Below are 24,638 nucleotides of genomic sequence, written 5' to 3'. Positions count from 1 at the left end.
AGTGGTTAATGCAATAACCAATTTTATGTAACAACTAAAGATATTATTAGTTTTATAATAGTTATAATAGTAGTACAATTATAAAAATTAATTTAACAAAATTAAACTATATATTTAAAAACTAATGAACAAATTATTTCTTTAATATTTGTAAAGTATTAGATTTAGTAACTAAAACTATATTCATGAAACAAAACTATACTTAATTACAACAACGAATTACACAATTAATATCTTGTTGCAACAATTACATAAAGAAAATAAATAACTAAGCTTTAACCATTCAACGATACATTATTTATTGATTTACAATAATTATCAACATTAAAATTATAACTATAATCATATTATAATTGTCTGGACTGCCAGTATAAATCCAACATGAATCCTGTTAGTATCTATTACGTTATAGTTAATGCCCACTCAATGAGAAGTTTTTTAAATCATTTTTTTTCATTTTTACATTATTGAGGTGATTCGGTAAAGAATTAAGTAATGCAGGAACAACGTACTTCTTTAATCGTTTACCGTAAGTATTATTATGTCTATCTGTGATAAAGCTCATTGCTCTCAAATTGTATCCACTTTCTACATTTACTCTGTATTCACTGTTGTAAAAGTTCTTAAAAATAATTAAGAATTTAAATAGAACCTCTAGCTGACAGAAACCTTGTAAGATTATTTAAATTAGTGTCATAATTGTTATCAGAATCATAAAGAGCAATATCTTTGAGGACCCTATTTTGTATTAAATTTATTTTATTTATGAGATAATCTGTGGCTGATCCCCATGCTGTCAAGCCATATCGAATAACAGATTCAAACAAGGATGAATAGAGTAAGAGTTTACAGTGATTTGGTAATAGGGGTGAGATGTGGTGGAATTTCATAGCAACCACTCTTAAATTTTTACATATATGTTTTATATGGTGATCCCATCTAAAAAAAGAGTCAAAATGTACACCCAAATATTTGTATTTGTCAGCATTCTGGAGATGTTCACAATTACAATTTATGTGGTAATTTTTTATACAGTCACATGTATGACAAATAATTTTTATCGGTCTTTGGGATTGAAGATAAGGAGATCTTACATGTAAAACAGTAGTTTTTTTAGCGTTAATAATTAGGCCTTTGTCATGAAGCCACTTTAATAGATTATTAAAATCTTCTTGCATTAAAAACTCTGCTTCTTCCAATCGCTTATGTCCAAATGTTAAAACACTATCATCAGCGTATTGCAACAGACATGAATTAGAGATCGCGCTAGACATATCATTAACGTACAGATTAAAAAGTGTTGGGCCCAAGATAGACCCTTGAGGCACGCCACTATCCGTTTCGTATCTATCACTATATTTATCCTTAATTTTAACAATAAGTTTTCTGTTACTTAAATAGTTTTGTAGCATATTATTAAAAGGGCCATTAAACCCTAGCTTATTTAGGGCATCTAAAAGTTTATGATGGTCTAACGTATCAAAAGCTTTACGAAAATCTAAAAAAAGTAAGATTACATGGTTACATTTATTTAAGTTAATATTGACAAAATCAGATAAATCATTTATAGCATCGTTAGTCCCAATCCCCTTTCTGCAACCATATTGAGTTTCACTGATTAATTTGTTATCAAGGTATTTAGTAACATGCATAGAGACATACCGTTCAAAAACTTTTTCATAATACCATACTGTAGTTGGCAGACCAAATTTGAAGGCTTTCTATTAAAGCATGTTATATCGCTAAATTTTCAGTTTAATTTCAATTTATTAAGAAGTTGTTAGAAAACGTTTTAGAAACTGGCCGCAATTTTAGAGAGCACGTTTTCAAAAGTGCTTAAAATTACCTTGGAAGTCCAGTTGTATTGTCCTTTCCGGCAGAAGACCTATTAGAGGTATAAATTTGAATATCAGAGGAGAGCCAATTATGCAAGTCAATGAGGCAAAATATCTGGGAGTCATACTCGATAAAAATTTAGATTTAGCAGACACACTGATATGATATGTAGTAGGGTCACTCCAATGGTCAAAGCTCTGAGAGGACTCTTCCAGAACCATGGAACACCAAAAATAGAAACTAGGAAATTAATAACTGCTGCAACAACATCAATGATATTATACTCGGCCCCGGTTTGGGGACATACAATTAGTATTAAACGGAATAAAGGAAAACTGAGAAGCGCGCATAGACTTGCACTGTTGAGGGTGGCCGCTAGTTACAGAACGGTGTCCTATGACTCGCTTTGCGTAATAACAGAGGTTCTACCAATAGACCTGCAGATTAAAAGCAGGATGCTTAGATATGAGGGACTACCACAAGACGAGATAGCGGCTCAATTGGAGCAAGAATGGCAGTTGGAATGGTCACGCTCAAGAGTCGGGGACTGAACTAGAAGACTAATCCCTGGTATAGGTAGGTGGTATGGAAGTAGACGCGGAAACGTTGACTTCTATATGACACAGTTATTATCGGGGCATGGATCTTTCAGGCAGTACCTAGCCAGAATTGGAAAAAGGGACACACCACAATGTGTTTATTGTGAGGAAACAGCTAATGCGGAGCACGCTATATTTGTATGTTCTAGATGGGCTGAAAACAGGAGGGTAATTATAACAAATCGATTAACACCGGATAATCTAATTAATTGGATGGTACAAAATCAAGAGAACTGGGACTGGTTCAGAAGGTTTGCTGGAGAACTAAGGAAGAAGAGGGCGGTAGACTGTGATTAAGTTAAGTAGGGAAGGGTGGACAAGTCTCTCCGTGGAGGGCCCGTATGCCCTGGTATGCGGGTTCCTGCGAAGGGGGAGAACTCCAGGGGAGATGGGAATAAAAGAAAAGACCGAATCCCGGCCGGCGGTGTTTCTCCCTGCGGGCGTCTAGGCGCTTTGTGGGGTGGGTACGGTCGGTTAGAGGCATAGGCGTAAAGACCGAGACCCGGTTCCCTGCAGAGGGGCTGGGGGACGGCATCCCCGGACCTTGGCCCTAACGCGGGGAATTAGAGGCAGACAAAAATAAAACAAAAGATCCAAGACCGGGGGGGCCAATCTGCCGTGCCGGATGTAAAGCTGGTGGGTGGGGGACGCCCCCTTTGAGTAGAAGGACACTCTCCCCGACTGAGTATACTTAAATGGATATCCGGTCGGGGAGAGTAGGGTCATTGCGTTAAGTTGTTGACGCAATCTCGAGTGAAAATTTGTCTCCTCGATAAACCAAACTTACTTTTAGAATTGTTGATGCGTATTCCACCAGCAGCAGAACTCTAATCGACCATGGACAGTCTTTTGGGTCTTTATGTTAATGTTAAGTTTTATAAGAATAAAACTTATTTAATTATCTTCCAAACCATCCAATGCCAAACTCTGAACCGCTTAGAAAGAAGTCGTATACTGACGCCTAGACAGAGTTGAACAGCAACGATAATTTCATTAATAACAGCGGCGTGTTGGACAGATCGTTCGTAGCTGGCACGACTAGGTAGCGAACATATTTCCCTAGGATTCAGAAAAGTAGCGTTATTGTTTTGTAATCTGGAATCCTGCGATTCAGAAAACTTAATTCATATTCTACTACAGCAGCTAGCTGCAGAATTACCATTACACAACCAAAATGAATACAGTATCAGTGCGTATTCCTCTGTTGCAAATACGTACGGAATGACTCAGCGGCAAACCGACCACGGTCAAACAAAAATTCATAGAATAACTTCCCTTACGACAGCCTAGTTCACAGTACCCGGTATAGTTAATATAACTCACTGAATGATTTAAATACTAATACAGTACTCCACACTGTAGAGCAGCAGCTGTTCTTTTATTGCCAATTTTTAAATAATATTTTTTCAAATACTTTATTCTATACATTGTCATAAAATTAAGTAAATTTTATTTTTATTCAAGGTGCCGTAACAGTTTATCCAACTTACTGGTTTTCATCAGATTTATCACAAACTACTGCAAATACGATACGGTTATGGGACCTATTTTATTCGATTTTCTAGGTCAAAACTGTAAGAAATAATTATGTACCTTAATTTCTCACTAGTCAATTCAAAAGAAACATTTTTGGATATATATGAAAACTTTTTCCATTATTTTTACGATTAGAATAGGTTATGAAAGTCTTTGGAGTACATTAATTTTCGTGATACATTCTGTATATATATTCTTCATGTTGCATTTCTGTAATATCAATTTATAGCAAATGTGAATTTTTTAAAATTATAATGCATCAAACTGTCAGAAGAAAATTCGGTATTTTGAAAAATATTCTATTAAAAGATAGGAACAGTTGTGTAGTTGCAATTAATATATATCCGTTGATCAATAGTCGTTCCAATAAAAAACATGTATTTTCTTGCAAAACAAGAAGTTAAGTTCAATTTACTTTCCTAGTATTACTTGTCTGTATGAAATATCTATATACAAAGTTGTAATATATTACTAAATAATACTAAATATGCAATACTAAAAATAATTTACGAAGATACATTCAATTTGTATTTAAAATTTAAAGATTACATTACTATTTGTAATAATATTTTGTTACTCAAATTATCTGTTGCAACTCCTGCTAACTAACCTGCATTGTAAACCAACACATATAGTAAGATGCTGTTATTGTCCAGTCAAAGCGTTCAAGTGGAGATTGAAATGGTACTGGATTTTTGTAGTCAGCCTGTAAAAGTCTTTCACACTCAACATCAGCCACATTTATTGCATTGAAATTTTCAGGAAATCTCCATTTGTTTTCATTCATAATATTTTTCGTGTCTTGCCTTCTCTGTAAAATTAGAAAACGAAAATAAATTTTTTTATGAATGCTAATTTATAATCCAATCAATTGGAAAGCTCTAACTGTTCATAAAAAATAAATTAGACATTTCTAATATTAAACATATTAAGATAGAAAAATATATGTAACTGGAAACATAATAAAAAAGTATGTAATTAACTTTTAAATATAGATATATAAAATAATTTTTTTTTTTAATAACTATTTTTTTTTCAGTAGATATAAAATACAAGTTTATATATATATATATATATATATAGTCTTCTGTACTACAGTTTTTTGTATTTGTTTCATATTTTTTTTCATTTTTTAAACTTATATTACTTTATTTACAGTTTAGCATTTGGAAGCAAATATATTATCCCACAATGCTGCGTCCTAACAAATCAAATTATGTAATATGAAAAGGTTAAAGAGTTACAAAAAAGATAAATAATTAAATTAAAAATTCATAGTTTTACAATAAAGTATGAAATAATTATAGTGCGATATGTAAAAAGAAAAATTGGAAAAGATTGAAAAGAAAAGGAATATTGTTAATTGCACAAGTGCAGCAATATAAAATACATTAACTAAAACTTAAATTTAAATACAATTTTTATAAATGTTTTATAGCGATCGCTTAAGGAATTATATAGAGTATTACTGCAATCCTTCCTAAAGCTATATAAAAACATTTGATTAAGTCCTTAAAAGGAAAAGTAACATAACATAGTAAAAATAAGTTAATTTTATTAATTTATAAAACTGTATAAGTTCATTAAGCTATGTTTTATTCCTAAAAAATTCTGGTTGACAAAATTAAATTAAATTCAACACTGGGAAGATATTTGCATGCCAATCGAAGTAAATAACGCAAAATAGAGAAATCTGGTTAAAACGTAAAGAAAAAAGTATACGAGTAGACATGGATCATAATATTCTGTAGCTAGCAAGAGTTCATTCATCTTTTTTAAAAACTCTAAGTTAAGGTGAGGAGTTATGGCTCGATTCTTTTAACTTTTTCCTTTTATCAATTTTTTAATATTTTAGAATTAATTTTAAAAAAATGTACAAAAAATATTTTTTACTTCTGCGTCTGACAATTTTCTTATCATGAACTACTTATCTGTATAATTTTAATAAATGAAAAATACAGGATTATTTCTGTAACATAAAATTAAAAAGTGTTAAAATTAAATTAAGAGTGCATAGGTTTATGATATGTAAAACCAATAACGAGGAAGAATAATGATCTCAATAATAATGGATTTGCCTTCTCTGTAAAATTAGAAAATTTTTATGAATGCTAATTTATAATCCAATCAATTGGAAAGCAATAAAAATAACTTTACAAAAAAATGTAAAATCATAAAACTGTATAACTGAAAACACGGTAAAAAGTATGTAATTGACTTTTAAATATATATTATTTTACTCTTAAGTAAAATAATTTCTAAGTAAATGATTTAGCTGGATATATTAGAAGTTTAGCTGGAATTAGGATAGCTAGGTAAATTGCTGTAAAATGACAATACAATGTTTGGTCCATAAATTATGAACACCTAACCATTCAAATAATGTAATATTTTAATTAATAAAATCCAAAAATTTTTGGCTAAACTTCTTCCCAAGTCTTCGGAAATTTATTAATTGCCTAAATGATTTTTGAGAATGTCGATTCTGAAATACAGTTTTTTGTATTGCAAAAAGAGCCATCTGGACTGTTGGACAGTTTGGTCATCTGGACTAAAATATGGAAAAATTGGTTAAGCTGAACTGTCTAGAACTAGACTCGCTTCTAAATCATGTGTATTCTAGATATATACGAGTTATTTGACTTTTTAAAAAGTCAGGTTCTAATCTATTACAGGTCAACTAGAATACGAATAAAAAGCTACATATGCTATACGAAAAGCAGTCTGAAATGTAACGAGTTAAGAGTTTGATGCATTCCTTTTATATTTGCCACTACAGAATTCAATAAAGAAAAAAAAGAGCTAAATTCAAACCTGATTTAAATGTAAAGAAGAGTAAAAATAAAACAAGGAATCGCGATGTTAAGAAAATTATCACAGTAAGAGAAATAACATAACATTTTTAGAATTTTGAGGTACAAATATCCAATTTCATATACCCACGTACAAGCTTCTTTGTAAGCTTTTGAGGTGAACTAATACAATAATACATCATGCATTATGATACAATGTAGAATTATACATATATCTTATTGACCAAAGTCATTCTAACGCTATAATAAGAAGAAACAAGTACAAAATGAGAAAAACATGATTACTCATTTTCCTACGTTCAAAGTGTTATAAAATATTCCAGACAATCAAGTAAATGAATGTTTTACTTACCTGTAAATCAGATTCCTTTATTTTCTTGCCGATGTACTTTAGACATTTTAGAAATCCTTTAACGCAATACTTATTCACTTCCCAGTGTAAAGCTTTCAAAGCCTTTGGAAAACTTTCGAATAAGTTTAGGATCTTGTTTGACTCGTTCATAAATCTTAAATTTAGAAATAAAGTTAATGTAACAGTTTAATAGATAGTTTTAATTATGTGTTAAATCTCAAATTCTTCTATTATGTTACAAATTTCAAAGATATTCTAAACCAATTTGTTTACAGACAACAAACCTAGTATTAGAAATATTTCTAATGAAAATAAAAAGATTTACATATATTAACTAGTATTACAGATCTGATGATATCTGGTCATGGATATTTAGTTAAATATCTCGGAACTTCGCAACGCCCGTTTTTTCCGGAGATTAAAAAGGGGAAAAATTTGTAAATAGATTTAAAACATTAGTTTAGATTGTGTACTCACTAAATGCTATAGATTTTTTGTAATCATAAATTGCCAAATAAATTCAAATACTAATTCACTGGTAAAAAGCTTACTTCCTCACAACCAGCGTTTATTATTCATTCTTATTAGAAACTAAACTTTTTGTCTCACAGGTCGACAAAATTCTGGAATATTCACATTCTGGGAGTATAAATTACTGTATTCTTCTACAATGTTCCCTCCACATTAATTATTAAATTAAAGTTCCTTCCAGAAACAAATTTACGTACTAATATCTGATTGTTCCACTACAAGTAAATAAATGACCACAGTATTCAAGAGTTATAAGCCTGATTGTGTCACTATTTTTATAAACTTGCATTCTTAGCTAACAAAATGTTAGCTTTTGTTAAAAAAATGTTGCTTCTCGCGATCAATGAAAAAGTTATTACCCAATTACTTTATTCAATTAAATATAAGAATATTTTTTAAATAGTTAAAATTTAGTTTTGAAATAATTTTGAATTTTAAATTCTTTTAGCTCCCACAGCTATCTTAACATGTAAAATATAATAATTTTGCCTTCTCCTTAAATAATGTTTGTTGCAATAATAATTTAGTTTTACTTTCAGGGTCAAACAAACATTGTCGAATGCTTTATTTCTGAAAGCGTTTATTTCTACAATAAACTATAAAACTATAAACTATATAAAATATATTATATGCTAACTAATACTTTATCTTTAAACGTAAAATGTTTTACCTGTGTAAACATTATTTATTTCTATCGTTCTGGTTTGATTGAACTTAGGCAGTTAAAATTACAGAAAAGTTACTTTAAACTTTTCAATTGTGTTCAAAATATTTATCGCTTCTGCTAGTAGCTGTAGTAGTGATTACAAGCAGAGTTGCATAGAACGAACGATTTTTAGTTTATATTTTTATGAAAAAAGAAACCAGCTTGGAACATTTACTACAAAGTAGAGCAAATTTATTTAATTTTGCAAAGGGATTCTAAGCGAAAAAAGCCTTCGCGTTATCCACCTAGCACGATATATTTGTTATAACAAACTAAAATATATCACATTATATATATATATATATATATATATATATATATATATATATATATATATATATATATATATATATATATATATATATATATATATATATATATATATATATTAAAATAATAAAATTTCCATCTGCTTTGCGGCAAATTGCATGAATAGCTGAACACACTCCAAATACTTCATTTATAGACGAACGGCCCTAATAAATCGTAAGACATAGGACATTTCTTTATCCCCTAGAATAGTTCGACTATTAGCACCTAGGTTAAATTTGTGACAATACCACGTAACAGATCCAATCCACAAAGATGTGGTGCGATGTTAATTGGCAGTCAAAGAGAGCACAAACTGGTGAGTTATGTCATCAGATATCCATGAGTGAGCCTAGTGTGCCTTATTCTCAAATGGCAGATAACCTCTTCCTGACGCGTGGTTATTTTCGCATGAAGAGCTCCACGTTGACAGTGGTAATTGGGCGAATTATTGATCATGGTAGCATTTCATCACTTTGCCACTCATCATGAACCATTGAAAACCATGAACGAAAAAGTACCCCCTCTTATAATAAATATATATATTTTAGAATTGTGAGTTTCATATTGTTTGAGCGTGTTTAGTTATTATCTGGCATGTAATATCCCTGACCTTGAGAGTTGGATCAATAGGAAACACGGGGAGGTGGACTTCTTTTTGTCGTAGTACTTTACGGGCCACGGTAATTTTAATTATTACCTTCACAGAGTTGGGAGAAGACAAACGCCGGCCTGTATGTCCTGCGGCATTGAGGACGATACAGACCATACCTTCAAGGAATGCATCAGATGGATACAAAATAGACGGGACACAAATTTATCAACGATGAGACCTGAGGAGTAACATGCTACATAGTGAGGACAATTGGAAAAGAATTGAAAGAACTATCAGGAATATCTTAACAGTAAAACACGAAGACGAGAGGAAACTGGGCTTCTGAGTGAATAGATTAGGGTAGGGTGGATAGCCCCAGTGGTGAGGGCTGGCATGCTTAGGTGTGTCAGTTCCAAGGATCCGCTGGGGACTCCGAGGGAGAATAGGTCTATACAAGTTTAAAAGACCCATCGATGCGTCACGACTTTCCAATGTATGGCGTAGCGATACAGAAGGGCAAATGAGACTCAAAAGACCTGACCGGTGGGCCGACCTGCCTTGCCGGACATACAGCCGGTAGGTGGGGAGGCCCATTAGAGTATAACAGGCACTCCCCTGGGTGGCGTAATACCAACCAGTCGGACCGGCCCAGGGGAGCAGAGTCAAAAAAAAAAAATATGATATCTTATATGATATAATAATGTTATCTAATATGATATATTACAGAATCTGATACAATTTGGCACAAGTAGAATGGAAATGCAACAAATATCACACAGAAGTGTGTCACTATACTAAAGATTCAATATAAATTTATTGAATGACGAATTACAAATTCTTTCACTAGAACCTTTTTTTTAAAATATACTTAGTAAAAATACTTTATTTTTTTTACTAATTCGTAATTATTTTACCTCCTATCATAATTATTGAATTTATGACTTCGTATGTAGTAAGCAACATCTAATATTGATTCTCTCACCCAGTCTTCATTATCTTCATCTGTTTCACCATAGAGATTAGCCGAAAGTTCATCATCATCTTGTATATATAATTCATCTAATGACATATGTCTTGCTTTTAGAACATCAAACGACACATTTCCACATACTATAATTATTAATAAAACGCTCTTCATTACTGAAAATGTGAAAATCAAGTCAATTTTATGTCACAGAATTTTTTTTGTAATACCTTCCTCAACCAACTTATATTTTGCCTCATCCTTACGCAGAAAACGTAAAAATTTTATTTTTATATTTTAGAGTCGCAAAATATTAATAAACAAAAATACAATTTTTTCATTAATGTTTTTTTTTAAATTGTAAAATGAAAGCGAACAACTAACAGCATTTAAATTAAGAAAAAAATTTCTACTTTTTAACGTTTAAATCAACAATTCAAACTATTTTAAAAAGATAAATCAATTTCTTTTTCAATTATTTTCTTGTTTGTAAAAATAGCAGTCATATACAAGATTAATAACATATTTCGTAAATATAAATATAATTAAACTAGTAATGTAGATTTTGCATAAAACTACTTATAGATTTTCAATTGTATTTTAGATCTGGCGTAAGCTAAACATCTAACAATTATATAACTTATGAATATAACAATAGCAATTGTGGTAATAATAACTAATATGGTTTGATAAATTCCAATCCTCATAAGAATTTTTAATGACAATGTAACAAAGACGATTCACTTTTCCTTTCAATTTTAAAAATTATTTAATGTAAATACAATCGATAAAAATTATGAAACCTTTATAACATGTAAAAAAATTTTTAGATAAATTTATTAACACCGCTTGTAACCTAATTTCAAATTTCTTTAACAGTTGTTACTGGTTGTACTGTTCAGTTCTATTGTTGAAACGAAAACTACGAGAAAGATATAACAGAAATCCAGTACTGCTATATAATATTGAACGATGAGTGGTTAAACTTAAATTTCAGTAAAAAGTACAATCGAAATTTTATCCAAAACGTAGGTAAGATAATTTCTGTTTCAACCACGTATATTTTAAAACCGAACTATTTTAAATAATATATTAAAAAATATTTACCAAACTTTGTTTGTTGTAATTTCAGTTTTATCCTCAGTCATTCTCCAAAGTTGTAATATAAACAAGCTTAATTAGGAAGTCATACAAGAATTATTATGAGAATCAAATAAAGTATCTAATTTAAGTTTATGAAGTCCAGTAAATGTACGTAACTAGCTTAATTGAAACAAAAATGTAATACTTTCACTGCAAAAATCAGCTGTTAATGTTAAAATTTTAATGAGCATTTTAAACATAAATAAACTACTACTAACGTTTGGTAGATTGGGTTAGCATGTTTGTTTGGTACATACATTTCGTTCCATTTTTTTTAACGGACTTCAAAAATGGAGAAGTTTCTAAATTCTGCCGGTAAGTATTTAATTTTTTTTTTTTTTTATGTGGTTACTGTAATCGATTTAAAGGGTAGAGATATATTAAAATATATTTCCTAAGTTGCATGAAATTTACTGTTATATGTGCAACAGATCTTTTTAAAAAACTTGTAATAGAATGCATCCTGAAAACCTTAAAAGGTCTGAAATAAATTATAAAAAAATTAGAAATACAGGTAAATAATTTGGCGTGAACGAAATGGACGTTATATGTTCCCACTGTTATTTTTATAAATTTAATATATTTATTTAATAATCTTACACTTTCTATTATGATTAATTTCTAGTGTTAAGAAAGAGTTAAGGAAAATTATATAAAAGTACTACTACCAAGCATGAATTAAGGCTGGCTGGAATGAAAGAATGTCTGTTATTTTATATCATAATTTTCATTGAACAGTTAAGTATTTAAAATATAAAAAATTCTAAGCAATATTGACTATATCACGATTCGATATCTTCAAATCATCAATACAGACTATTTAACTTTGTTACCTTTTTTTTTTTTTTTTATTCAGTCTACTCCCCTGGGCCGGTCCGACTGGTTGGTATCGCGCCACCCAGGGGAGTGTCTGGTAAACTCTAACGAGCCTCCCCGCCTACCGGCTGAACGTCCGGCATGGCAGGTCGGCTCGCCGGTGTCAGCTCTTTTGAGTGATTTTCTGTTTGCCCATTTAGTAACCACGACATACCTCGATTAGCCGTAACGTGGCACCGGGTCTTTTCTTACTCTTCTTCATCAGAACCTATCTAAACCCTTGGAGTCCTCAGTGGGTCATTGAGAACGACACACTTCAGCATGCCGTCTCTCACCACTGAGGCTGTCCACCTTACCCTATTCTACACTAGTAATCTGTATCTATATCTATCTATCTTTCATCTATATCCTTCTCTGTTAATACTGCTACTATAAATTCCGTAACCTTCTTCCAGTTTATTTCGCCCTCAACATGTGCTCTAGGACCTCTGCTGGGCTCATACCTATTATGCCACAGTTCCTCCTTTTAATTGCCCACCTCTCGCAGCAGAAAAATGTGTGTTCTGCATTGTCAATTCTCTCACAGTGCATACATTCTGGACCTGGCCTTCTTCCAACACGATGGAGGTACTCATTGAAATTGCCATGACCTGTAAAAATCTGCGTGATATGATAATTTAAATCACAATGTTTCTTGTCTAACCATAGTGCCAGATCTGGAATCAGCTCCTTCGTGCGTCTGGCTGGTCCATCCTCCTGCCATCTATTTTGCCATCTATGTCTAAGTCTATCTTTTGCTTCATTTGCTTCGAGGCCTTGCGCCCTCTCGACTCTATTTAGGGCCATTAAGTCTATTGGTGGCACCCCATACAACACGCACAATGTCTCATAGGAGACCGTCCTGTAAGCTGAAACCACCCCCAGCAACAGCCTCCTATGAGTACTAACCAGTCTGTTCAAATTTCTTTTAACCCTGACTGAGTGCCACCACACTGGTACCGCATATAACATCATAGATGTCACTGTGGACGCTATCGCCCTTCGCTTAGAGGGTCTTGGAGCTCTCTGCGAAGACATTATTATATTCAAATTCTTAGTCATCTGTTCACCTTTGGCACACATGTCTATTATATGCTGGGTGAACCGGCAATTCCTCTCATAAGTCACACCCAGGTATTTTATCTTTTTGACCTCTGTTATTTGTTGGTTTCCAATTTGGATGGCCGGACGGTCTAAAATCCTCTTCCCTATTTACATTTCTCTATTGCCAGCTGGAGTCCCCTCTCTTTCAACCAATTATCTATTGTTCGTAACATGTTGTTAGCACTCTCTTGTACATCGACAGTTGTTTTACCCTTGATAAGTATCGCCAGGTCATCGGCATAGGCAATTACTTGTACCCCATCCTGATAGTCTAGTCTTAATATCCCATCCAAGGCCAGTATCCAGAGTAAGGGTCCCAGTACAGAGCCCTGTGGCACACCACCATAAATATTGAAACGTAGGCACTCGCTCTGCGTGTCCACCAAGCATTCTCTATTTGAGAGGTATTCCCCTACATGCCTTCTTAAATATGGACATACCTTTTTCCACTAATGCCCTATTTATTGATTCCCACTTGATAGAACCGAATGCATTTTTTACATCTAAAGCTATGAAGAGGGGAATACCTCTCGTTCTCCATGTGCCGCTCCTAGTATCCTTAGCCCAGTCGATCACCTTTGTCGCCGCCTGTATCGTCGAACGACCCTTCATGAATCCAAACTAATTTCCACTAATGCCTATTCCTTCCTCAAGTTCCTTAAAGATTCGGCCAGCGAGCATCTTCTCCACTACCTTCGCCATGGAATTTAAAAGACTCAGTGGTCTGTATAAAGGTTCTCCATTGTCATTTGTGCCTTTTGGGAGGAACACCACCCTAGATTCCTTCCAGATTCCTGGAAATGTCTTGTTTTCTAATCCATGGCTGGCAACATCAAGCATTTCATAAGGACTTCTCTTTATCAGCCCTTTAAGGAGTGCCGCTGGAATTCCGTCTCGACCCGGGCTCTTCCTATTACCCAGTTGTGCTACAGCCAAGTGCAGTTCAGAGAACGTGAAGCGTCTGGGTTCGCAATCTATAACGTTTCCTGCAGTTTCTACTCTACCAAGGAGTAGCTCATTAATTTTTTGTTCTACCTGCTCATTATTTAATACAGGCAGAGGCCTTCCAAATCGCTTGGTGATTATTTTGTATGCCTGTCCCCAGGGGTCTCCGTCTAACTCCTCGCAGAGTCTGTGCCATTGTTTTTGGTTAGACATACGAATAGCTTTGTTCAAGGCCCGTCTGGTATCTATATAAGCCAGAGATGCCTCATCGTACTCCTGTCCGCCTCGCATTCTGAGTCTCTGCTTCCTTCTTCTGCGCGATTGTAGGAGCCTTCTCAGTGTTTCAAACTCCATATTCCACCAATACACTGAGTGTCTATTAGCTCTTCTGTGAGCTACCCTGCCCATTTCCTGTCTTATAACGTTAGTCAGGGCAACTGGTGTCAGATTCTCTATGTTGATAATCCTTTCAGCCATTCTATCGATTATGATCTCAATCTGTTCCGTTGTAAAACTACTATAGGGCATTTTCTCTCTAGTCACATAGTCTGAGCCTTTTATGGTAATCATAGTGGCATGATGGTCATTCGCCACATCATGTGGTAACACTCGCCAGTCCCAGTGTTCCCTACTCCATCTATCGTCTATGATTGCTAAGTCTAAGACTGACGAGTGTCCTCTCGCCTCATATGTAGGGGTGCCAAAATTTACACAATGGCAGCTAACTGCCCCCATCATATCCGTAAGGATCTCACCTTTGCGATTGGTGTATGCGCTCCCTGCTCCAATCGCTTTACTATTGAAATCTCCTAGAATAATGACTTTCTTCCTAGCGTTATTTACTACTCCTTGTATTATGTCTAGTCTTCTAGTAAATTCATGTATGTCACAGTTTGGAGACACATAGGCACCAATCGCTAGTGTTGAATCCGACTCCACCGCCAACATGCCTCCAGATCTGGACGTCAATCTCCATGCTATCCTGCCACTTACATCCATAATTGCCACGTCACCATCTGTATCCACCATCCAGCCTGATCTAGCAACAACGTACTTGTTCGGCTCCGTGATTATTAGTAAATCAGCCCTTTGCTCTATGACCAGTTCACTAACCAAATCATGAGACATGGTGCTTCTGTTTGCATTAACCATTATCACCCTAAGCATTTAAGTGTTTTGAGCAGCCCCAGCCACCGGTGCGGTGTTCTTGGCTCCCACAATCCAGGCAGCTACTATGCTCCCGGCATTCAGCAATCTTGTGGTCTCTGCCTCCACAATTGAAGCAGAGATCCATTCTGTCAGGGCCCTTGCACTCATGTTTACGATGTCCAGTATTCCAGCATCTGAAGCACTTTTCCTCTGATTCCCTAATATATGCCCGACAATTTACCCAGCCAATCCTCAACCTTTGTTCCACCAGCTTACAGGCAGCCCTATACGAGGTGATAACTGTAACATTTTGGGTCTCGGTGTACCCTTTCCTGATGGATGATATCTTTATCTCCTCATCACTGCCAACTCTGTTCACCCGCTGTCATAATTTCTTGTTTCGAGGTCTCGAGGTCTCTATCTTTAATATGTACAATCGTTCGCCTACTAGCTCACGATCTCAAATCTACCTGTAGATCTGCCGCTTTATCTCTTAGTGTATGAGTAAATTGTATAGCTTTTAGCGCTCACTGAATTCGGACTTTTCGCAAAGATAACACGTCCTTTGCGTCCTCGTTATCTTCAGCGGCTTTCATAGACCTTAGAAGATCCGCATAGGATTTGCCCGCTGCTTTAACTATCACCGTCCGGCTATCTTCCGGCAGGCGGTGTGGCCTTCTTAATATGGACTTGTCCTGGTCTAGACTGATCACTTTTAGGGCCAGAATGCAACGTTAGGACTTTCACCGGTTCTGTGCTATCCTTATGTAAATACGATAGGATTTTCTTAGCATAATTGGCAATACTATTATTTGGGAATATGAACGCTATCTTTGATGACTGTGCACATATCTTTCTGATCGCCTGTAGTATATGCATCATTGTCTTTTTCTCTGTATCTCTAGAGTCATAATAGACCTTATATTTACATCTTTGAACTTCGACTTTTTGTGCTCCAATTACCGAAATTTCTTCCCTTAGTATATCACCAGCCGAATATTTCGGAATCTGTGTCTCTGCATCCTCATTTGTGTTATTTCTCCTTAAATCTTTGATATTACATATACCACCCACCTCGCTGGGTAACTCTGCAACAGTGTTTATCTTGTCTCTTAACGAATCTGGCCAGAGTTTAGGCAGCAGATTTATCAATTGATCATCAGTAACTTTTCCTGAAAGTATTGTTTCAACGTTTTCCTCAGTTACTTCCAAGTCCGTCTGGGTAGCTTGGGTTATTACGTTTAATGGGGGAGACATCTCCGTCAAAGCCTTCAGCCCTATATAAATCTTCTTCAACTCCTGTTCATGCTCTCCGATATATCTGGAGAGGCCAGGTCCCATGTGTTGTTTCAATGTCATCATTAACAGACCTAACTGGTAAGTAATATTACCCAGACTATTCGGGTTTGATTCCTCCTCCTCTGAGGAGCCATGTCGTACTCTCTTCTTGCTTTTTGGTTCCGTCGCCTTTTTCGTACCAACATTTCTGGTAGCTCTTTGCGTGGACATATCTTCCGTTGGAAGAGGGAAGAACCCTCTTCTACGCATTGTACACCGTTGCACTCAGGGGAAAATTCCGCATCCATTGAGTACCCACTCACCAAAATAGGGGCCCCAAAATTTTTATTTAGGTAAAATGTATCAATCCAAAAAAGGTGTCAAAAATGTTTTGGGGGTCAGGAGATAGAAAAAGTTATGAAACGGATTTATTATTAGAAAATTTGGATGTAGGACTTATAGTACAGGAGATATTAGGAAAAAACTGTTCCCCTATTAAAGCGACTCTCAGGACTTAGAGAAAAATTACCTCTATTACTATTAGAACTAAACGAAATAATTTACAAGTCCTTGTTTACTACTAATTGAACGCTTGTATAATCTTGTCTTTCGACTTAGAATAATTCGCAAAAATAAGGGTATTTATAACCCTATTTCACTCTTAAAGAGAGTTCAAAAAGCACTTCTACTTACAGTTTTAGTACATAATACCACACTTCACTAATCCAAATGTATTATTTCACTAATACCCTCTACCATAAAATAGTAAAAGTGTATAAAAACACCAATTAACTAGGTCACTTGTTAATTATCAAAAACTCTTAAAAACACAATCAGTCCGTGTCCAAAAAATCTTCTTATATGATGGTCCGTAATCAGTATCCAAAACTCTAATAATCCCAATCGACAAATCAATAAAAATAACCAAAAAACCCGGTCAAAAATAACGAAATCGCGTACTAAACACGTCTACTCACGGCAGAGTCTCCAACTCGACTAACTTTGTTACCCTGGTAAAAATATTCAAAGACGATTGCATGGACGACTTCCTACATAAAATAGAAAAAGAAACATTGAAATTGATCCATTTTGAGGAGAGTCGTGAAGATAATAAAAAATACAAACGGGCTGAATTGAAAACCTCGTAATTTTACAAAATAGGTTAAAACATAAAAATGAACTTCGCAACAGTTTAATCTCTTCTTTTATAAATCAGGACCATTTACTATCATGTTCAATCGTCTATAAAATTGTAAAGATTCCTTACCAGTTGAAATTAATGTTTTTGTCTAGAGAAAAGCTTACACCGGTAAAACAAATTAACTTTTTATAAACAGTTAAAATTAATTTATTGATAAACTATAGTTTTATCAAGGAAATGAAAATATAATAATAGTTGGAGATTGGAATGCAAGCATTGAAAAGGGCAAGGAAGGAAATGAAGTGGGTGAATATGGGCTTGGCTAAAAGAAGGAAAGAGGGGACCGACTTAGAGTTTTGAACGAAGTATAATTCAGTAATTGCCAACACTCAGTTTAAAAATCATAATAGAAGAATATACACATGGAAAAAGCCAGGTGATACTGTAAGGTATCAGATAGATTATATCATGGTTAAGTAAAGATTAAGAAATCCACTCGTCGACTGCAAAACTTACCCTGGAGCAGACATTGATAGCGACCATAATTTAACGTTTATGAAATTTAGATTGGAATTTAAAAACCTGAAGGAAAGGTTCAGATGAATCGGTGGAACTTAGAGAAGCTTGAGGAGGAGGAGATAAAGAATATTTTTGATGAGGACATCGCAAGAGGTCTGAGTAAAAAAGATAAGGTAGAAACTGTAGAAGAAGAATGGGAGAATATTAAAAAGGGGATTCTTAAATCAGCAGAAGTGAACTTAGGCGGAACAAAGAGAACTGGTAGAAAACCTTGGATTTCAGACGATATATTGCAGCTGATGGTTGAACGTAGAAAATATAATATAATATGTATAGTGATGAAGAAAGTAAAAGGAACTATCGACAATTAAGAAATGCTATAAACCGGAAGTGCAAACTAGCGAAAGAAGAGTGGATTAAAGAAAAGTCTTCAGAAGTGGAAAGAGAAATGAACATTGGTAAAATAAACGGAGCACACAGGAAAGTTAAGGAAAATTTTGGGGTACATAAATTAAAATCTAATAATTGTGTTAAACAAAGATGGTCACCGATATATAATACGAAAGGGAAAGTCGATAAGTGGGTGGAACATATTGAAGAGTTATTTGGAGGAAATGAATTAGAAAATGGTGTTATAGTGGAAGAAGAGGAAGTCGAAAAGGATGAAAGAGAAGAAACTATAGTGAGATCTGAATTTAAGAGAGCATTAAAAGATTTAAATGGCAGAAAGGCTCCTGGAATAGACGGAATACCTGCAGAATTCTGCGCAGTGCAGGTGAGGAAGCCATTGATAGATTATACAAACTGGTGTGTAATAATTATGAAAAAGGGGAAGTTCCGTCAGACTTCAATAAGAGTGTTGTAGTCATAATACCAAAGAAAGCAGGAGCAGGTAAATGTGAAGAATACTGAACAATTAGTTTAACTAGTCATGCATCAAAAATCTTAACTAGTATTACGAGAAGACCAATTTGGTTTCAGGGAAAGTATAGGGACAAGGGAAGCAATTTTAAGTCTCAGATTAATAGTAGAAGGAAGATTAAAGAAAAACAAACCAACATTCATTGGCGTTTGAAGATCTTGAAAGGCATTCGATAACGTAAACTGGATTAAAATGTTCATCATTTTTTTAAAAATTAGGGTTCAAATACAGAGATAGAAGACCAATTGCTAACATTTACAGGAATCAAACAGCAACAGTAATAATTGAAGAACATAAGAAAGAAGCCGAAATAAGAAAGGGAGTCCGACAATGATGTTCCCTATCTCCGTTACTTTTTAATTTTTACTTAGAACTAGCAGTTAATGATGTTAAAGAACAATTCAGTTTAGATCCGGAGTTACACTACAAGGTGAAAAGATAAAGATGCTAAGATTTGCTGATGTTATAGTAATTCTAGCAGAGAGTAAAAAGAATTTAGAAGGAACAATGAACGGCATGGATGAAGTCCTACGCAAAAACTATAACATGAAAATAAAAACAACAAAATGAAAGTAATGAAATGCAGTAGAAATAACGAATATGTAAAAATAGGAAGACAAAAGAAATGGAGGCAAAAGAATTTTGTTATTTGGGAAGTTGAAAATTACTAAAGATGGTCGAAGAAGGAGCGATATCAAATGACAAATAGCCCAGGCGAAACATTCTTTCAGTCAGAAATAGAATTTGTTTACATCAAAAATTGTTTTAAACGTCAGGAAAAGATTTTTGAAAGTATATGTTTGGAGCATAGCTTTATATGGAAGTAATACTAGGGCGATCGGAGTACCTCAGAAGAAAAGATTAGAAGCTTTTAAAACGTGGTGCTACAGGAGAATGTTAAAAATCAGATGGGTGGATAAAGTGACAAATGAAGAGGTGTTGCGGTAAATTGATGAAGAAGAAGCATTTGGAAAAATATAGTAAATGAAGAACCGGACTTATAGGCCACGTATTAAGGCATCCTGGAATAGTCGGTTTAATATTAGAGAGACAGGTTGAAGAAAACTTTTTTTGTGCAGGCAAGCAACGTTTGAAGTATGTAAAACAATTTTTAGGGATGTAGGATATAGGGAGTATACCGAAATGAAACGACTAGCACTAGATAGGGAATTCTGGAGAGCTTCATCAAACCAGTCAAATGACTGAAGACAAAAAAAATTGTTTTATCTTTATTTTTTCAAATTATAAGTTTTATTACAAGTTTATTATAATCTCCAAAAGAAAAATTACTATTATTATTACTTTAACTGAATAAAAAAAAAAAAAGTATATATATATATATATATATATATATATATATATATCCCAAATACTTATTGGATTTATTCGGGTGCCCGACAAAAAACACCCCTACAAAATATACTTTATTAAGGTTAGAATTTAAAATTGTGTATATTTACCTGAAAATACAGAACGTAACAGCTTTCAGCTCTTAATACTCAATACTATCTTTTACTTTTACTCAATATTAGCACCGTTTATATTCTTGCAGATGTTAAACCAATAATTCACCTCTTTTCAACTCTGGCGAGGAAATCTGTAGAAAACGTTCCATTGCTACTTTATTGGCGCAAGAAGTCAGACTACATTTTTTTTTGTTGATATAAGATGTCTTTTACGTAGGTCCAAAAGAAGACATTCACTGGCGTCGTACTAGGACTTCGCGGTGGGCAAGCGAGGGAGATTCTCTGATTATCCTTTCGGAAGACTGTCGTTGAGCGCATACGCGCAACTACTGCATGATGTAGAGGGGCTCCATACTACAGGAAAATTAGGCACTCCATATTTCATATGGAATATTATTTCATATTTAAATCTGCGGAAAAATGTTGTCTAACATGTTCCAGAACACTACGCCCGTAATAGTCAGCTCATAAAAAAAAAAAAATCTTATGTGGACAACACAGGACTTCCTTTACGCATACTAAATTACATTTACACATTTTTTGAAAATGAAAGTACATAAAATTTTATTTCGTTAAAAACTTCTGATATATTTTCATATGCTTTTTTAGTTACTAGTACGAAGTAAAGGAAGTATTGTTATGAAAAGAACGTATAATATAAGTATCATATGTGGTACTTAATTTCATCGGTTCCAGAGTTAAAATTTTAATTTTAATAAAACTTTAATTAATGAAACATTTGGTTCTTCCGGGAAGGCACATCGGTTCGAATCAGATATAGTTTACTTTTTAACGTTTTTTTTTATTTAAGTGTATTGATTTATTAATAATTATTAATTTCTCATTGTAAAAACATGTTTACAATTAATTCAATAATAACCAAAAAAAGAAAAAAATATCAGAAGTTTTTAACGAAATAAAATGTTATTTACTTTTCACTTTTTTTATGCTTTTATTTACAGTCGCATTTTAACATTTTAAATTTACAGTCGTATTTACTTTTTATTAAAAAAAAAAATGTTAAATGTAATTTTACAGGCGTTCAAGGATGTACGCCTGTACATTGTATGTTACTCACATCACAAAATTATTTTTTTTATTGAATTATTATTTGTCGTTGAAATCTTTTTCCAATGAGAAGTTTATAATTATTAATAAATCAATACATTTAATTTTTAAAAAAGTATTAAAAAGGAAGGAGATGAAGTCAGATTGAAACCAATGTGCATTCCCCTTAGATTCAAATATTTCATTAATTAAAATTTGATTTGGCTATAACTCTGGAACCGATGAAAATAATAGTCAGTGATTTTTTTTTCTCTGAACCAGTATACGCACTGTGCAAAAATAAGAATATTTTATTCAAAAAATTAAATTCACTAGTTTACCGTGAAATCGGTTTACTAAATCAGTTTTCGTCAACAAATGATTATCAAACGAAATAAATTATATATTACAAAAAAAGCGGCACTACTAACAACAAAGAAGTTGAGAGTCGTATTAAGAAATGAACAGGCAATAGAATAGTCAGTCATTATTAAGATCACAATCCTGAAAAATAATAAGACAATAATAGCAACTTAAATAGAGGAAATTCCAGAAGAAACCGTACAATTTTAAGAACGCGTTTAACTTATGTGCTTGTATAACCCGTTTATAAGGATTGATATTAAGCTGTCATCTTAAAATTTTCATTATTCTTCTCAAGATAATTAAAAAATAACTCTTTTTTTGTGAGAGAATATCGACTTTGTAGTTTATATAATTTGGTTTTAATATTTAAATATTTTTTAAAATTTGGTTTAATATTGCCAGAATTAGATACCGCAGATAAAGAAAGGTCAAGGTTTCTACTGGAAGCATCATAACGAACTTCTAACTTGTCCCGCTCAAATACTTTTTAACTTTAAATTGATCATAAAGACTCAACCGATCTTCAAAACATTTTTCCAAGCAAAACTTCAGTTAGGCTACTAAAAGGAAACCTGATTTTAAGTGAACGATATTTTCGTATTCCTCATATCAGAAAATGTAAAGAATTGTCATTTTCAGCTCCCAATTATCAACATGCGACCGAATAATTATTACATATCAATGTAAAACGTATGAAATATTTTGAATTATTTCCTTATAATGTAATCGGTATTTTCGTAATCTGTTTAAAAAAAAATTAGAGTTACGACTATACAATAAGAAAAAAAAAATTTGATTATATGATTGAGGTATAGCATTATTGAGAGCACAAATAGGTTCAGGAAGGTGAGATGTCATGTTATGCAATTTTGTTTTAGAGTTCCGGGCTGAAAAATTTATTTTTTCCATTTCGTTTGATTTTATTTCATCGATAAGAAAGTCATGCCGTTTGGTGTACTGTGATTACTGCTTAACTGACATTTTTCCTCTCTCCTCAACCATTACATTAACAATTTCATTGCTATCTGTAAAATACTGCATCTTCCAAAATCGTTTGCCACTGCTCAGCGACTGTTTTAATATGTTTTCAATATCATATTCTAAAAGACTATTATCATAATAGCCTATTAAATAAGAAATAAATTATAAGATATTATTATAAAATATCAGCTTATAATATCGTACTTTCAAGAAAACATAAAACAAACTACATTAATGGAGAAATCTTAATAGAAAACTTTTTCAGTACAGTAGAAACACACATAAACTGTATCTCATTTGCATTCTACATCAGAAAAATAGGCCTTAAAGTAATTATAAAAAACCCTATTTCAGGTTCTAAGATTATCCTCGATTATTAAATTGAACTGAAGTAACCGCCAAATAATGAACATAATAATCAATACTTGTTACACCCTTTTAATAATTTAATTCTGGTGAAGAGTAGATTGGTGTAAGTATTTCGTTTTTAAACTTCTATATATTCTATCAAGATGATATAGAAGTTCTGTTATTTTCTGAATTCTACACAGTCGATTATCGTACTAAAATGCTATCGATAGGTAGTTTTTCTTTTCTTCCTTCATGTAATCGAATAACTTTTCTCTCCTAGAATAAAATTCGGCAGGGGGAATTAACTAATTCAAAATAACTAATGCCAGATCCAAATTATTTTCAACAAAGAAACGTTGTATAGTATATATATCATTTGAACATCAGATAAGAGTACTTTGGTCTAATTTTCTCAAATTTTAGTATATTAACGAAAATAACTAGACGATTTAAATATTGTTGTTTTATTAATCAACTAATCACATAAATTTTACATGAAAACAAAGATTACTTTCATTTCTTTTCGTTTGACCTTAGCTGGTAAACATTGTCAGAGATGGTCTGATAACGAATGCGTGCAATAATCAGTTTAAGTATAATGCAAAACATTGTCTTACATCAGCTTGTGTAACTTGTTTTCTTTTCAATATTTCTAATAGAATGGAATATTCAGTTTAAACATTCTTATCATGAGTGTCTTCAATACCGCTAAATATTAATACCAATATTAGTCGAGAGAAAGCTGTAAAAGAAAAAAAATGAAAGTGTTATTTCAGGTGTAGCTTTCAAAGGTTGTGAGATAATGAAAATCTTAAAACCACAGGTAATTAGTGGAATTGCATCTATAATATTATTTGTGCTAGGTGAATATGTGTATTTAAGTGCAGTTGAGTATGTACATTTTCGTGTGAATTTGAGAAATGAAAAAATTGTATTGTTTGATTTAAGACAATGATGGTTAATGGCCTTAATAGCAATGCTTTCAAAAAATAAATAATTACAAATTAAAGATTATTCAAGGTGATTTAATATTTACATGTATTTACTAAAACACATAGACATTTATTTAAATCTTTCTGATATTACTTCAGTTGTATTTATTTTTTAAAATTGAAGGTCAAAATTTTACG

At 33.0% G+C, this 24,638-nt stretch overlaps 1 protein-coding gene across 1 annotated transcript; it reads right to left on the bottom strand.

The window, feature by feature from the left end:
• Positions 1-4,552: 4,552 nt before the first annotated feature.
• Positions 4,553-10,355, bottom strand: LOC142317549 (uncharacterized). Its single transcript, XM_075354109.1, has 3 exons — positions 10,192-10,355; positions 7,137-7,290; positions 4,553-4,782 (listed from the first exon to the last, which is right to left on the bottom strand). The coding sequence occupies exons 1-3, from the start codon at positions 10,344-10,346 to the stop codon at positions 4,573-4,575; spliced, it is 519 nt and encodes a 172-aa protein (XP_075210224.1). The 5' UTR covers positions 10,347-10,355; the 3' UTR covers positions 4,553-4,572.
• Positions 10,356-24,638: the final 14,283 nt, after the last annotated feature.

Source organism: Lycorma delicatula, chromosome 1, assembly GCF_047948215.1.
Source record: "Lycorma delicatula isolate Av1 chromosome 1, ASM4794821v1, whole genome shotgun sequence".
Taxonomy (NCBI): domain Eukaryota; kingdom Metazoa; phylum Arthropoda; class Insecta; order Hemiptera; family Fulgoridae; genus Lycorma; species Lycorma delicatula.
This window is presented reverse-complemented; position numbering and strand designations above follow the sequence as displayed.